The sequence below is a fragment of the Argopecten irradians genome, chromosome 13 (assembly GCF_041381155.1).
Source record: "Argopecten irradians isolate NY chromosome 13, Ai_NY, whole genome shotgun sequence".
In the NCBI taxonomy this organism is placed as follows: Eukaryota; Metazoa; Mollusca; class Bivalvia; order Pectinida; family Pectinidae; genus Argopecten; species Argopecten irradians.
This window is the reverse complement of record NC_091146.1, coordinates 38,887,656-38,904,395: the sequence shown is the minus strand read 5'-3', so window position 1 is coordinate 38,904,395 and position 16,740 is coordinate 38,887,656. Positions and strand designations below refer to the sequence as shown.

The window sequence follows — 16,740 nt, the reverse complement described above, 5'->3', positions numbered from 1 at the left end:
CCGGAGCATAACTCTAAAACCAGTAGAAATATTTCCACGAAACTTCATACACACATTGGTCTTATGGTCTAGTAGTGCCTTTTGCTATTTTTAGGTTTTCATTTTTTGCATTTTTTCCGTAACCATGGAAACATTGCTGAAAATATCATATTTTTGTGTAAGAATTGTTTCCGGAGCACAACTCTAAAACCAGCAGAGATATTTCCATGAAACTTCATAGACACATTCTTTTTATGGTCTAGTAGTACCTTTTGCTATTTTTAGGTTTTCATTTTTTGCACTTTTTCTGTTACCATGGAAACATTGCTGAAAATATCATGGTAAATGGTAAATGTTACTTTGCAAAACTCCACCCATCTTTGTGTATATAGTCTAATATAAATGTCAAGGCTGTATACCTGATTCAACAATTGCATAACGCTCTACTTGAATTATACGTACTCCATCTTTCTTTAGCTCAACTTCATTTTTCCTGGGTTTTTTTCATACACATAAGTCTCCACAATCAAACTTACTTCAGCTTTGATATCTCCATTGGCGGGGGATCTGAATGACTATGTCCTTGTATATATGTTATCTTGAGATTACGTGATGGGACATCATATTAAATCAGTTATTTTTAAAAGGAAAATACAGTGTTGTTGTTTTTCTAAAGTAGAGGAGAAAGAAGAGAGAAAGCGAAAAGGTTTGTATAGTGGATAGATAAGAGGGTAGAGAAAGGAGAGAGAGTTATGGTAAGAAAGATCTCAGAAGATACAGCTAATGTTACATGTATGTGAATTTTTAATTATGATTTACTGGTTAAAATTCCTTTTTGAAATTATTGAACCAGGGTTACATATTGATAAAACTATTCCATTTATTCCAATCATTGTCTAATTTGTAAATATGCAGTATATTTTTCTGTGAAGTATGCTTCCTTTATAAGTTTAGTTAAGGCACATACTGATAAATTCTCTTGATAACATCTTGTGCTATATATGTATTGTTTTGATACTAAAATAATCATATTGTCTACCCTATTATGTAGTATTGGTTGATTAAATAATCAAAAAATGAATGTTTCTTTGTTAAAGGTGAATGGGATGAGTAATTTATCTAATAGGGATTCAAAGTTAATGAAAAAATTCTGCACCTCTATACATTCCCATAACATATGTACTATTGTCTCTATTTCCGTTTTACAACGATAACAATTAGCACTTTCAGCAAGCCCAATTTTAGACAAGAAAGAATTTGATGTTAAGATATGTTGGTTGACTCTATATTGTAACCAATGTAGTTTGGAGTATTTAGTTGCACCAAAAGGATTGTTATATATTTGTCTCCAAACATCATCAATCAAACTTACTTCAGCTTTGATATCTCCATTGGCGGGGGATCTGAATGACTATGTCCTTGTTTAAAAATTCAATATTTAATGTTTCTTTCACATTGTAACAATTGCAGATCAAAAGCATTGAAAACAAATGTTGAGCTAGTTGTATGTTATGGCTGACAGCCCATAAAAGATGGTTTTTGATTGGCTGACAGCCCATGAAAGATGGGTTTTGATTGGCTGACTGTGTTGTCATTGCAGTTTCATGATTGTTGAATGTTTTGTATTTCAGTTACTTAGACGATGTAGACAGGATTGCGGCCCCAAACTATCTGCCCAATAATCAGGATATTCTGCGTGTGAGAGTTCCGACCACGGGTATAATTGAGTACCCTTTTGATCTGGACAGTATAATATTTAGGTAGGTACATTCTTACTACATTACAGAGCTTTTCATTTCATCAGAAAATCTGGGATAATTATAGGTACACATGTATTTGGCTGCAGGACATCTGAATTTTGAGTTGCCATAAGATACCACCAACATTAGGCTCTGACGTAAGCAAACAAGCGAGTTTTAGGATTTTTCTTTTGCAATAAAAATCTGAAAACAAGAAAAGAGATAGCATTGCTGCAACACATGAAAATGGTTCATTGAAATGATGTTCAGAAAAGATGAAATGACCCCCACTATTTCAAAAGTCTTTCCCAGTCATATAGGGAACCTCATTTATTGAACACCAATTCTCTTAACATTTTGATAAGCGCCATAGGAAAAGCATGAATTCAGAACTTTCCTTGGAGAAATCAGTGTTCATTCAATTGATTAGAGGTCATGTTGTTTGTAATGACAAATACAATATTATATCTGAACTGGCAATTATCATTGTGGAGGAGGCCCTACAATTCTAGTACATATAATCTTCTGACATGTGACCATCCTGTTCCTTATGTATATACATGTGATCTTTCTAGAATGGTGGATGTGGGTGGACAGAGATCAGAACGGCGCAAGTGGATCCATTGTTTTGAAAATGTAACGTCCATCATGTTTCTTGTAGCCTTAAGTGAATATGATCAGGTTCTTGTGGAATCTGATAATGAGGTAAGCTATCCAGCAGTCCTGTAACAGTCCTGTAAAATGTAACTATACCCTGTGGTAGGTTATTATACCCTGTGGTAGGTTAATATACCCCCTGGTAGGTTATCAACCCTGTGGTAGGTTAATATACCCCCTGGTAGGTTATCATACCCTGTGGTAGGTAATTATACCCTGTGGTAGGTTATTATACCCCGTGGTAGAGTTATTATACCCTGTGGTAGGTTATTATACCCGGTGGTAGGTTATTATACCCCGTGTTAGGTTATTAGCTCACACTGGCCCGAAGGGCCGGTGAGCTTATGTCATGGCGCGGCGTCCGTCGTCCGTCCGTCCGTCCGTCCGTCCGTCCGTCCGTCCGTCCGTCCGTCCGTCCGTCCGTCCGTCGTCCGTCCGTCAACATTTCCTTTAAATCGCTACTAGTCATAGAGTTTCTGGATGGATTGTAACCAAATTTGGCCAGAAACATTCTTGGGGGAAGGGGAACAGAACTTGTATAAATTTTGGCTCTGACCCCCAGGGGGCAGGAGGGGCGGGGCCCAATAGGGGTAATAGAGGTAAATCCTATAAATCGCTACTTGTCCTAGAGTTCTGCATGGATTGTTACCAAATTTGGCCAGAAACATCCTTGGGGGAAGGGGAACAGAACTTGTATAAATTTTGGCTCTGACCCCCAGGGGGCAGGAGGGGCGGGGCCCAATAGGGGTAATAGAGGTAAATCCTATAAATCATTACTTGTCCTAGAGTTCTGCATGGATTGTAACCAAATTTGGCCAGAAACATCCTTGGGGGAAGGGGAACAGAACTTGTATAAATTTTGGCTCTGACCCCTCGGGGGCAGGAGGGGCGGGGCCCAATAGGGGTAATAGAGGTAAATCCTATAAATCGCTACTTGTCCTAGAGTTCTGCAAGGATTGTTACCAAATTTGGCCAGAAACATCCTTGGGGGAAGAGGAACAGAACTTGTATAAATTTTGGCTCTGACCCCCTGGGGGCAGGAGGGGCAGGGCCCAATAGGGGTAATAGAGGTAAATCGTATAAATTGCTACTTGTGCTAGAGTTCTGCATGGATTGTAACCAAATTTGGCCACAAACATCCTTGGGGGAAGGGGAACAGAACTTGTATAAATTTTGGCTCTGACCCCCCGGGGGCAGGAGGGGCGGGGCCCAATTGGGGAAATAGAGGTAAATCCTATAAATTGCTACTTGTCCTAGAGTTCTGCATGGATTGTAACCAAATTTGGCCAGAAACATCCTTGGGGGAAGGGGAACAGAACTTGTATAAATTTTGGCATTGACCCCCCCCCCCCCCCCCCCCCCCCCCGGGGCAGGAAGGGCGGGGCCCAATAGGGGAAATAGAGGTAAATCCTAAAAAATTCTACTTGTCTTAGAGTTCTGCATGGATTGTAACCAAATTTGGCCAGAAATATCCTTGGGGTTAACAGAATTCGTATAAATTTTGGCTTTGACCTCCCTGGAGGAGAAAGAGTGGGGCCCAATAGGGGAATTAGAGGTAAATATCCAAATTTCTTCAGAAAAGAAACAATGAACTTATATTCAGAACATCACTTGGCATTACAAACCAGGTGAGCGATACAGGCCCTCTGGGCCTCTTGTTATACCCTGTGGTAGGTTTATTATACCCTGTGGTAGGTTATTATACCCGGTGGTAGGTTATTATACCCTGTGGTAGGTTATTATACCCGGTGGTAGGTTATTATACCCCCTGGTAGGTTATCATACCCTGTGGTAGGTAATTATACCCTGTGGTAGGTAATTATACCCTGTGGTAGGTTATTATACCCCCTGGTAGGTTATCATACCCTGTGGTAGGTAATTATACCCTGTGGTAGGTTATTATACCCCGTGGTAGGTTATTATACCCTGTGGTAGGTTATTATACCCTGTGGTAGGTTATTATACCCGGTGGTAGGTTATTATACCCTGTGGTAGGTTATTATACCCGGTGGTAGGTTATTATACCCTGTGGTAGGTTATTATACCCGGTGGTAGGTTATTATACCCTGTGGTAGGTTGTCATACCCTGTGGTAGGTAATTATACCCCCGTGGTAGGTTATTATACCATGTGGAAGGTTATATACCCTGTGGTAGGTTATTATACCCTGTGGTAGGTTATTATACCCTGTGGTAGGTTATTATACCCTGTGGTAGGTTATTATACCCTGTGGTAGGTTATTATACCCTGTGGTAGGTTATTATACCCTGTGGTAGGTTATTATACCCTGTGGTAGGTTATTATACCCTGTGGTAGGTTATTATACCCTGTGGTAGGTTATTATACCCTGTGGTAGGTTATTATACCCCTTGTTAGGTTATTATACCCTGTGGTAGGTTATTATACCCTGTGATAGCTTATTATACCCAGTGGTAGGTTATTATACCCTGTGGTAGGTTATTATACCACGTTGTAGGTTATTATACCATGTGGTAGGTTATTATACCCTGTGATAGGTTATTATACCCTGTGATAGGTTATTATACCCTGTGATAGGTTATTATACCATGTGGTAGGTTATTATACCCTGTGGTAGGTTATTATACCCTGTGATAGGTTATTATACCCCGTGGTAGGTTATTATCCCCTGTGGTAGGTTATTATACCCCGTGGTAGGTTATTATACCCTGTGGTAGGTTATTATACCCCGTGGTAGGTTATTATACCCTGTGATAGGTTATTATACCCTGTGGTAGGTTATTATACCCTGTGGTAGGTTATTATACCCTGTGGTAGGTTATCATACCCCGTGGTAGGTTATTATACCCTGTGGTAGGTTATTATACCCTGTGGTAGGTTTATTATACCCTGTGGTAGGTTATCATACCCCGTGGTAGGTTATTATACCCTGTGGTAGGTTATCATACCCTGTGGTGGGTTATCATACCCCGTGGTAGGTTATTATACCCTGTGGTAGGTTATTATACCATGTGGTAGTTTATTATACCCTGTGGTAGTTTATTATACCCTGTGGTAGGTTATTATACCCTGTGGTAGGTTATTATACCCTGTGGTAGGTTATTATACCCTGTGGTAGGTTATTATACCCTGTGGTAGGTCATTATACCCTGTGGTAGGTTATTATACCCCGTGGTAGGTTATTATACCCCTTGGTAGGTTATCATACCCCGTGGTAGGTTATTATACCCTGTGATAGGTTATTATACCCTGTGATAGGTTATTATACCCCGTGGTAGGTTATTATACCCCGTGGTAGGTTATATTATACCCTGTGGTAGGGTATTATTATACCCCGTGGTAGGTTATACCCCGTGGTAGGTTATTATACCATGTGGTAGGTTATTATACCATGTGGTAGGTTATTATACCATGTGGTAGGTTATTATACCCCGTGGTAGGTAATTATTCCCTGTGGTAGGTTATTATACCATGTGGTAGGTTATTATACCCTGTGATAGGTTATTATACCCCGTGGTAGGGTATTATACCCCGTGGTAGGTTATACCCCGTGGTAGGTTATTATACCATGTGGTAGGTTATTATACCATGTGGTAGGTTATTATACCCCGTGGTAGGTTATTATACCCCGTGGTAGGTTATTATACCCTGTGGTAGGTTATTATACCCTGTGGTGGGTAATTATACTCTGTGGTAGGTTATTATACCATGTGGTAGGTTATTATACCCTGTGGTAGGTTATTAGATCATCTGACCGATGGTCAGGATGACCTATTGTCATTGTGTTTCGTCTTTCGTCGTGCGCCGTGCGCCGTCCGCCGTCCGTCGTGCGTAAAACTACTTATACAAAAGCCTACTCCTCCTAAACCCTTGAGTGAATTACATCCATATTTGGTATGAAACATCCTTGGGGAAGGACAATCATATTTTATATAAATGAGATAGGTCCGACCCCTAGGGGCAGAGGGGCGGGGCCCCAAAAGGGCAAATTTTCTTAATTTTCGCTGGCCCACTTCCTGTTTTCAGGTTTTGGTCTCCGATCTCAATCAAAATTGGTCTATAGGGGTTTTAATTGATGCCGAACAACATGCAAACATTTTCGTAAAGATTTTGGTGTTCCAAGATGGCCGCTGGCCCACTTCCTGTATTAAGGTTTCAGTCTCCGATCTCAATGAAAATTGGTATATATAGGTTTTAATTGATGCCGAATAACATGCAAACATTTTCGTAAAGATTTTGGTATTCCAAGATGGCCACTGGCCCACTTCCTGTTTTAAAGTTTCAGTCTCCGATCTCAATGAAAATGGGTATATAGGGGTTTTAATTGATGCCGAATAACATGCAAAAATTTTCGTAAAGATTTTGGTATTCCAAGATGGCTGCTGGCCCACTTCCTGTTTTCAGGTTTCAGTCTCCGATCTCAATGAAAATTGATCTATAGGGGTTTTAATTGATTCAGAAGGGGGAACTTTAGGTGAAGACAATCATATTTTATAAAGGACCGAGCTAAGACCCATTGGGATAGTATGGAGGAGGTCCAAAATGGGAGCTTTGCTGAAATTTGGCTTTAAAATCTGACTCCTCCTTATATTAATCCTTGAATGGGTTACAACCATATATGGATGAAGGGCTACCAAGTTTGTTCAACAAATGACATTTACCTAGTTCAGAAAATTACATATTCAACTAAGGAGTCCCTTGTATTGTTTATATTAATCGTTAACCAATACTTTATACTTTGTTGTTTTGTGCCATAAGTCAAATGACCGTTTAGGCCCATGGGCCTCTTGTTATACCATGTGGTAGGTTATTATATCCTGTGGTGGGTAATTATACCCCGTGGTAGGTTATTATACCCTGTGGTAGGTTATTGTACCCTGTGATAGGTTATTATACCCTGTGGTAGGTTATTATACCCTGTGGTAGGTTATTATACCATGTGGTAGGTTATTATACCCTGTGGTAGGTTATTATACCCTGTGGTAGGTTATTATACCCTGTGGTAGGTAATTATACCCTGTGGTAGGTTATTATACCCTGTGGTAGGTTATTATACCATGTGGTAGGTTATTATACCATGTGGTAGGTTATTATACCCTGTGGTAGGTTATTATACCCTGTGGTAGGTTATTATACCCTGTGGTAGGTTATTATACCCTGTGGTAGGTTATTATACCCTGTGGTAGGTTATTATACCCTGTGGTAGGTTATTATACCCTGTGGTAGGTTATTATACCCTGTGGTAGGTTATTATACCCTGTGGTAGGTTATTATACCCTGTGGTAGGTTATTATACCCTGTGGTAGGTTATTATACCCTGTGGTAGGTTATTATACCATGTGGTAGGTTATTATACCATGTGGTAGGTTATTATACCCTGTGGTAGGTTATTATACCCCGTGGTAGGTTATTATACCCTGTGGTAGGTTATTATACCCTGTGGTAGGTTATTATACCCTGTGGTGTAGGTTATTATACCATGTGGTAGGTTATTATACCCGGTGGTAGGTAATTATTCCCTGTGATAGGTTATTATACCCCATGGTAGGTTATTATACCCCCGTGATAGGTTATTATACCCCGTGGTAGGTTATTATACCCGGTGGTAGGTAATTATTCCCTGTGATAGGTTATTATACTCTGTGGTAGGTTATTATACCCCGTGGTAGGTTATTATACCCCGTGGTAGGTTATTATACCATGTGATAGGTTATTATACCCCATGGTAGGTTATTATACCCCGTGGTAGGTTATTATACCCCGTGGTAGGTTATTATACCCCGTGGTAGGTTATCATACCCTGTGGTAGGTAATTATTCCCTGTGATAGGTTATCATACCCTGTGGTAGGTATTCATACCCTGTGGTAGGTTATTATACCCTGTGGTAGGTTATTATACCCCGTGGTAGGTTATCATACCTTGTGGTAGGTTATTATACCCCGTGGTAGGTTATTATACCCTGTGGTAGGTTATTATACCCTGTGGTAGGTTATTATACCCTGTGGTAGGTTATTATACCCCGTGGTAGGTTATTATACCCCGTGGTAGGTTATTATACCCCGTGGTAGGTTATTATACCCCGTGGTAGGTTATTATACCCTGTGGTAGGTTATTATACCCCGTGGTAGGTTATTATACCCCGTGGTAGGTTATTATCCCCCTTGGTAGGTTATTATACCCTGTGGTAGGTTATCATACCCCGTGGTAGGTTATTATACCCTGTGGTAGGTTATTATACCCGGTGGTAGGTTATTATACCCTGTGATAGGTTATTATACCATGTGGTGGGTTATTATACCACATTGTAGGTTATTATACCCTGTGGTAGGTTATTATACCCTGTGGTGGGTTATCATACCCTGTGGTAGGTTATTATACCACGTGGTAGGTTATTATACCCTGTGGTAGGTTATTATACCCCGTGGTAGGTTATTATACCCTGTGGTAGGTTATTATACCCTGTGGTGGGTTATCATACCCTGTGGTAGGTTATCATACCCTGTGGTGGGTTATCATACCCCGTGGTAGGTTATTATACCACGTTGTAGGTTATCATACCATGTGATAGGTTATTATACCCTGTGGTGGGTAATTATACCCTGTGGTGGGTAATTATTACCCTGTGGTTGGTAAATTATAAGACCCCCTGTGGTAATGTAAATTATAAACCCTGTGGTAGGGTTTTAATAACCATGCTGGTAGGTTATTATACCCTGTGGTAGGTTATCATACCCTGTGGTGGGTTATCATACCCCGTGGTAGGTTATTATACAACGTTGTAGGTTATCATACCATGTGATAGGTTATTATACCCTGTGGTGGGTAATTATACCCTGTGGTGGGTAATTATACCCTGTGGTAGGTAATTATACCCTGTGGTAGGTAATTATTCCCTGTGATAGGTTATCATACCCTGTGATAGGTAATTATACCCTGTGATAGGTTATTATACCATGTGGTAGGTAATTATTCCCTGTGATAGGTTATTATACCCTGTGATAGGTAATTATACCATGTGGTAGGTAATTATTCCCTGTGATAGGTTATTATACTCTGTGGTAGGTTATTACTCCCTGTGATAGGTTATAATACCCTGTGGTCCGTCGTTGTGCGTTGTCCGTAGTCTGCATCAGTTAACATTCCCTTGTGAACAGGATAACTTGAGTAAATATGCACTGCTTTTAATGAAATTTTGTATTTAGACTGACATAAAATGACTGTAACTTACAGAGTTATTGCCCTTTACACTAATAATTATTATTGGATCTTCATTGGGTTACTTGTGTAAATAATCACCAAAATTAGCAAAACATTGCAAAATGACTAACATTACGGGGGGAAAAGGACGAAAAATGTTCTTATTCCATGGTAACTGATGGAGTTATTTCCCCTTGCAGTAATAATTATTATTAGAATTTGTTAACATGAGTAAATATTCACCAATTTTAATGAAATTTTGTAAGCAGACTTAAATACGAGAGATCTTGGGCCAGTTTGAAAATTAGCTTGATTTGATTGTAATTGAGTTATTGCCCTTTGCATAATAATCATTGTTGGAACTTTTCAATTGAAAATTACATCCAGGATTAATTAATAAATTTACTGACATTCTTCATTTCTTGATTACTATATGTTATGTAAATAATTTTACGTTCACAAAATATTGTTTTCTATTTTGTGAATTTTTTGTCAAAAGGAACAAAAGACATGAGTTGGTTACTAAATGACATCACTTATTTGTATCTAATGTCAGGTGACCTTTTAAGCCCATGGGTCTCTTAAAGCTTGTAATCACTCTATTGCGGTAAATATTTCTTATTTAGAATCAAATAGGAACTCAAACGCCAGGATTGGTGTTAACACTGTCCTCATATTCTTTCTAAGCATAGAAAATGAAAAGGACCCAACATTTTTTCTGAACATACATGCTAATTACATAATGGGACCTCATTTTATCTGAAAAGGACCCCATTTATGGAACTTCCTGCACAAACCCTGCTATTTTTAGCTCACCTGGCCTGAAGGGTCGGTGAGCTTATGTCATGGCGCGGCGTCCATCGTCCGTCTGTCCGTCAACATTTCCTTTAAATCGCTACTAGTCATAGAGTTCTGCATGGATTGTAACCAAATTTGGCCACAAACATCCTTGGGGGAGGGGGAACAGAACTTGTATAAATTTTGACTCTGACCCCCCGGGGGCAGGAGGGGCGGGGCCCAATAGGGGAAATAGAGGTAAATCCTTTAAATCGCTACTAGTCATAGAGTTCTGCATGGATTGTAATCAAATTTGGCCACAAACATCCTTTGGGGAAGGGGAACAGAACTTGTATAAATTTTGGCTCTGACCCCCCGGGGGGCAGGAGGGGCGGGGCAAAATAGGGGAAATAGAGGTAAATCCTTTAAATCTGTACTAGTCATAGAGTTCTTTATGGAATATAACCAAATTTGGCCACAAACATCCTTTTTGGAAGGGGAACAGAATTTGTATAAATTTTGGCTCTGACCCCCCGGGGGCAGGAGGGGTGGGGCCCAATAGGGGATATAGAGGTAAATCCTTTAAATCGCTACTAGTCATAGAGTTCTGAATGGTATGTAACCAAATTTGGCCACAAACATCCTTGGGGGAAGGGGAACAGAACTTGTATAAATTTTGTCTCTGATCCCCCGGGGGCAGGTGGGGCGGGGCCCAATAGGGGAAATAGAGGTTCCTTACAGATTGTGTAGGTGACTGTTCCCTAGCCTCACCCCTCTTGTCTATAATACCGTTTAGGATCTTCCTTACAGATTGTGTTGGTGACTGTTCCCTAGCCTCACCCCTCTTGTCTATAATTACCGTTTAGGATCTTCCTTACAGATTGTGTGGGTGACTGTTCCCTAGCCTCACCCCTCTTGTCTATAATACCGTTTAGGATTCTTCCTTACAGATTGTGTTGGTGACTGTTTCCAATCGTAATCTGTATACTATATATATATACTATAAAATTAGTAGGATTCAGGTATAGATTAATCAATGGTTCATCTTCCTCAAATTTCCCAGTTCTTCCTTTTTATGCCACTCCCAATTTTAACTGTGCTCGGTACTGTTTAAAACCTGTTTACGTTAGTATTATAAATGGGCCTATATTTTGCTACTTATTGGGGTTATTCTCTTCTTGCGCCTCTGCAGATAACTCTTCCTTCCTCAGTATCTCTGACTTCAGAAGTCTTCAAATCTCCTGAAGATGTCCAAGTCTTCTACTTCACAACCATATACTCTACGTGATATAATCGTGTAACATTCATGTTATCCGACTGACTGAGACCAAATACAGAAAATTGATCATGTGTTTTGTACATTACCGAAAACATTACATTTTAGACAATATTAATTTCCAATAGATATACATAAGTTAGATTAGATATGTAGTGTTTGTTTCTGTTCTTTCACAATTTAGTTGAAACTCGTTAAAAGCTTACGGGTAGCTTATACAATTACATGTATATTGTCCGTCAACGGCTATCAGTGCGCATATTTATGTATGCATATACAGTGTATATGGTATGCCTAAGTGTATATCTATATTCACACGTTTATACTTTATGTTCTTTTCGTCATAAAAAGACATAAAATCAATTGCGAAAAGACGTCTACAGAAGACGGAAATAAACGAAAACTTTATTATATACAACTGTATGAAATGTACTAGGTATATTTTATGTATTATCAGATATTTAGATCTAAATCTAAATCTCTGGTAGTATAAATATATTTCAGTTGTGAGGATTAACTTTTCGTGGCAAAATTAGAACCGTTTTGTAATCAAGAATGTACAATCGGTGATAATATTGCATATTAATTTTGTCTTCGAGTTTCGCAATAGTCTATTGAAAAAACGCAATTCCGTCTTTTCGTGCAACGAGCAAAACATTTTATATATAAATAACACATATCGTACAGCGACAGTGTACATGTACATTGTGTACACTTGTATAGACAGAGACCTATCTCTGGTATAGGGCCTATACAGTTTTTGTTCAAATATGTTTTTCTTGCATGAAAAGAAGAAAGAACGAAAAGACACAAACAATAATCTTATGATTTTTTTTATTGTTTATTGTGATTCTGTCCAATGCTTATGCGTGGGGCTATTTTATGCGATATATATCTATTGAAGTTCCGTACATCGGTATCATAATCCAGTCCATATTTTACATCATGTCACAACTTAAACTATTTACATAGACAATAGACAATAGACATACGTTAGGGTCCAGCCACTTATTGAAATTTTTATCAGATTAATCAGCAGTATGTTCATTATTGTAAAGACATGCAGAATTCAGAACAACTTTAAAAACGCTTTATCAAATAGGATATTTGGGAAATAAATTAAAGAATCCTTTCGGATAGTTTTGCTTTTATCATATATAGGTTCAGTGTTTTTGTACAAAAATAACGCCAGGGTTATTAAGGTTAGAAGAGTTCCGAAGAGAAATAAATCGTCAGCTGGTACTTCCGGAAAGAGGGTGGATGTCGACAGGCAGATTATCTCAGTAATATAATGTCTAACTAAAGATTCTGTAGGCACCGACAGTTTCAACAACGAACAGACCATGGACTTGATAAAGACTCCGAAGGTAAGGTTTTACTGTATGGCGATCAGTTCAAGAATTTAAATGGCCATTGTCAATTCAATTTCAACAAAATTGCATTTTTGGCAAATAATTAACACCACTGTCTGTCGACTATCCCCATGTGGATTGTCTAGACTTTGCTGTTTAAAATAACAATAAATAAACGGACATTAAATGAGGATAGTGTTTAAGTAGTAAACAACATTGTGTAAATCTCACCTAATGAAATATCACATTTCTTAGCTTTATGGTAGTAAATAATCATAGTGAGAGAATATTGAATGTTGTGAGTTCATGCAGTATTTACCCGTTAATCTATGTGTTTAGTACAGTTTGACATCAATAAAATTATGAAATGTTATACAAAGGTAGAAGACATAGAGAATATTGTAGATAAAACAACATTATAACATATAATCTTGGCTAGAGAGGTAAACGTGTAAGATTTCACCGTTACAAATAGAAGTGATGATGTCTTTATATTATAAAGGATGTTTCAACAATGCATTTTCCTGTGCATCCTCGATACTCCAGGGGTTAGTATCACTGACATTATATCCCCTCTGGACTATCTCATTATAAAACAGGAAGCAACAGAAGACACAGATAATTTGATCCATTGATGTACATCAAAGGAAATATATAAACTTACACTGTGGTTGACTACCGTATTTTTGCTTTGAAGTTGGGTGTCGCTTTCTCTGTAATCTTCAAAGGAAGTCACGGAAGCCAGGCTGTGATTGAAATTATTTTTTCTCCTGAACTGCCTCCAGTTTTACTATGAAATAGTCCAGGGGTGGATATAACAATAGTGATAGTAACCTCTGGAGTATAGAAGATGCTTCCTGTGTAACAGGAATTTAGTGGCCAGACAGGGGTTTGGACCTGCAACCTCCGAACACTTAGCCGGATGCCCTATCGATTGAGCTACATGGTCTCTGATGATCAACCTAGTCCAGTACCACTACATTCCTTCCTCCTTTCTCAATGTCTTCACCCTTAAAGACACACTAGATTGTTATACCATCTGAATGATTTAGAAACTTATTTTGCTGATAAAAATGTTGATTGTCTAAACAAAATCCATGAGTTATGTCGAGAGAACCTTAACATGTATGTTCGACTTTTTCTAATTTTATATGCTGACGACACCGTTTTGATGTCTGAATCAGCTGATGGTTTGCAAGCAATGTTAGATATGTTTCAAGATTATTGTCAAATGTGGAAACTTGTGGTGAACACTACAAAAACTAAAGTGATGATTTTTTCGAAAAGAAAAACAAAAACGGCAAATAACTTTTCCATTTTTGATAATAGATTGGATATCGTAGAAACTTTTTCGTATCTAGGAGTAATTTTCAATTATAATGGAAGTTTTAACATTGCTAAGAAACATTTATGTGATCAAGCTAAAAAGGCACTTTTCGCCTTGTATCGTAAAATAAGGAATCTGCACCTACCTATAGATATACAATTAAAACTATTTGATTCATTGGTTAAGCCAATTTTATTGTACGGGAGTGAAATATGGGGTTTCGAGAACATAAATATGTTGGAAAAAATCCACCTACAATATTGCAAAAGAATTCTTGGTGTGAAGAAAAATTCTACAAATTTCATGATATACGGAGAAACTGGCAGATTCCCTATTTCAATCGATATTAAGTTAAGTTTACTTAGGTTTTGGTTTTCTCTCATCTCCAATGAAAAGAAATTGTCTAGCTCTATGTATAAATTAATGTATGCCCTCCATGTAACAGGGAAAACTGAATTCAAATGGCTTAAGTGCGTTAAAGAAATTCTAGATAATTCTGGTTTAAGTTTTGTTTGGATATATCAAAAAAGCTGTTTACCTGATATTAAGTATCTGAAGTCAACTATTACCCAGAAATTAAGGGATCAGTTCATCCAGTCGTGGTTCCAAGATATTGAAAACTCTTCGAGAGGTTTTTATTATTCTATATTTAAAAACCATTTTGGACTTGAAAATTATTTAATACGATTAAATGAAAAAGACAGAAAAACAATGTGCAAATTCAGAACTTCAAATATTAAATTTCCGGTTGAAACCGGAAGATGGATAGGAGTTCAACGTAACAATAGAATATGTCATTTATGCAATACCGGTATTGGTGATGAATTCCATTATTTGTTTTTATGTTCAGATTATAATGTAAGTCAGCTACGTGGGGATTACATTCCTGCTTACTACACAAGACATCCTAATCACATTAAAATGAAAGGCATGTTCTCCATTTTTCATAAAAAAATGTACGCAAATTTATGCTTATTTGTTCAGAAATTATGCAATTTGTTATAGTATTAATTACAGCTCAAAATTATCTAAAATATATGTATTGTTCTAATGTATTAATATATATACACATATGAATAAGTCAATTATTACTATACTCAATACATGTATATTAATATCTCCTATGTTACCAATTTTAAAGGTGAAACAATTTGTTGGAAAAATGTTATGACACACTGAATTTTGTTTGTAAAAGTTTGAATCTTTATACAAATAATGCATCTAATTTTGCCTGTCATGCTTTAAAATTGAATTGTATATGTATGACCTCTTGTTATACACAATAGTGTATCTGAGTGTAATAAAAGAATTGACTAGATTGTTATACCACCATTGTGGATATATTATTGGGTGCCAAGTTAGAAAAGAGAAGAAAATTTAGCAATCACCTGGGCTCAAACCAAACACTAGCCAGAGGTGCTGTATTGATTGAGAGGGATTGGTCAGAGAAAATGCTAAGGTTTATCAATGATTAAGATAAACCCTTTGAGACACATTGAAAATTGAAGGTTTAACAAAGTTATACATAATCATAATCTCGGAAAATGTGTTTAAAAGAAATAATAAAAATGTAAATATTTGCAGACACTATCATGTTTAGTTATTGCATTATTAGGTTGCGATCGTCTGTAGCCTAGCTTTACATTGGAGCATTTTTATTACTCAACAACACGATTAAAAATGATGTAAAACATCATTACATAGCAATGTATATTTTGTATAATGTAAAGGGTGTTTTAATTATTGAATATATACAAAATAAACAACAAATATGTTAAGGTCAAAATATTGCAATACATATCACAATACAGCTGTTGTGTATCACAATATATCGTGGTACACTTCTACCGTATCGCGGCAGCCCTAATATTTTTTAAATAATTTGAATGTGCAAGAAATGTCTGCAGATAGGAAATGAAACAATGTTTTGTATAATGATTGCTAAATTGTTCACAGGTGACACATTATGTCATATGTCGGTTAACAGATTATTTTTTGGGGTTCTTTCAAACAATATCTCTGTGTTGTTATTGAAATAAATGGCAATCAAATTTATACATGTAAATTTCAGATAACATATTGTACAATACCGATGCATCAGACAGTCTAATCAATATACATTGGCTCAATATAGCCAAACTCTTGTTGACTAACACTTGACACAATGCATTGTATTAATTCATGCGTCTTATTGACTAAAACAATTGCTCATAACAAATTTAAGTCTCACAAAATTGTGCAAGATTTCATTCCAAAACTTTCGGTTTCAGTTTCAGAATAGTCACTTGAGACAAGTTTTATTCATATTTATGAACAAGTCATGGTGTGATTGTTTGTTGTTAGTCAGGTTAGGCAGGTAATTTATATAGTGAATATCATGGGGAGGAATAATTTGGGTTGAATAAGACAGGAAGTCACAGAATATCGGGGGTCGTTAAGACCGGTTTAATTGTATAG

The 16,740-nt window shown here is 37.4% G+C and overlaps 1 protein-coding gene across 1 annotated transcript in view; it reads left to right on the top strand.

Annotated features, from left to right (window-relative positions):
• Window positions 1-2,462, top strand: part of LOC138305922 (guanine nucleotide-binding protein G(q) subunit alpha) — a 29,242-nt gene extending 26,780 nt beyond the window's left edge. The window contains exons 4-5 of the mRNA XM_069246212.1: window positions 1,611-1,739; window positions 2,294-2,462. Coding sequence (XP_069102313.1) covers window positions 1,611-1,739; window positions 2,294-2,447 — 283 coding nt within the window. The 3' untranslated portion in view covers window positions 2,448-2,462. The remainder of the gene's footprint in view (window positions 1-1,610; window positions 1,740-2,293) is intronic.
• The last annotated feature ends 14,278 nt before the right edge of the window (window positions 2,463-16,740 follow it).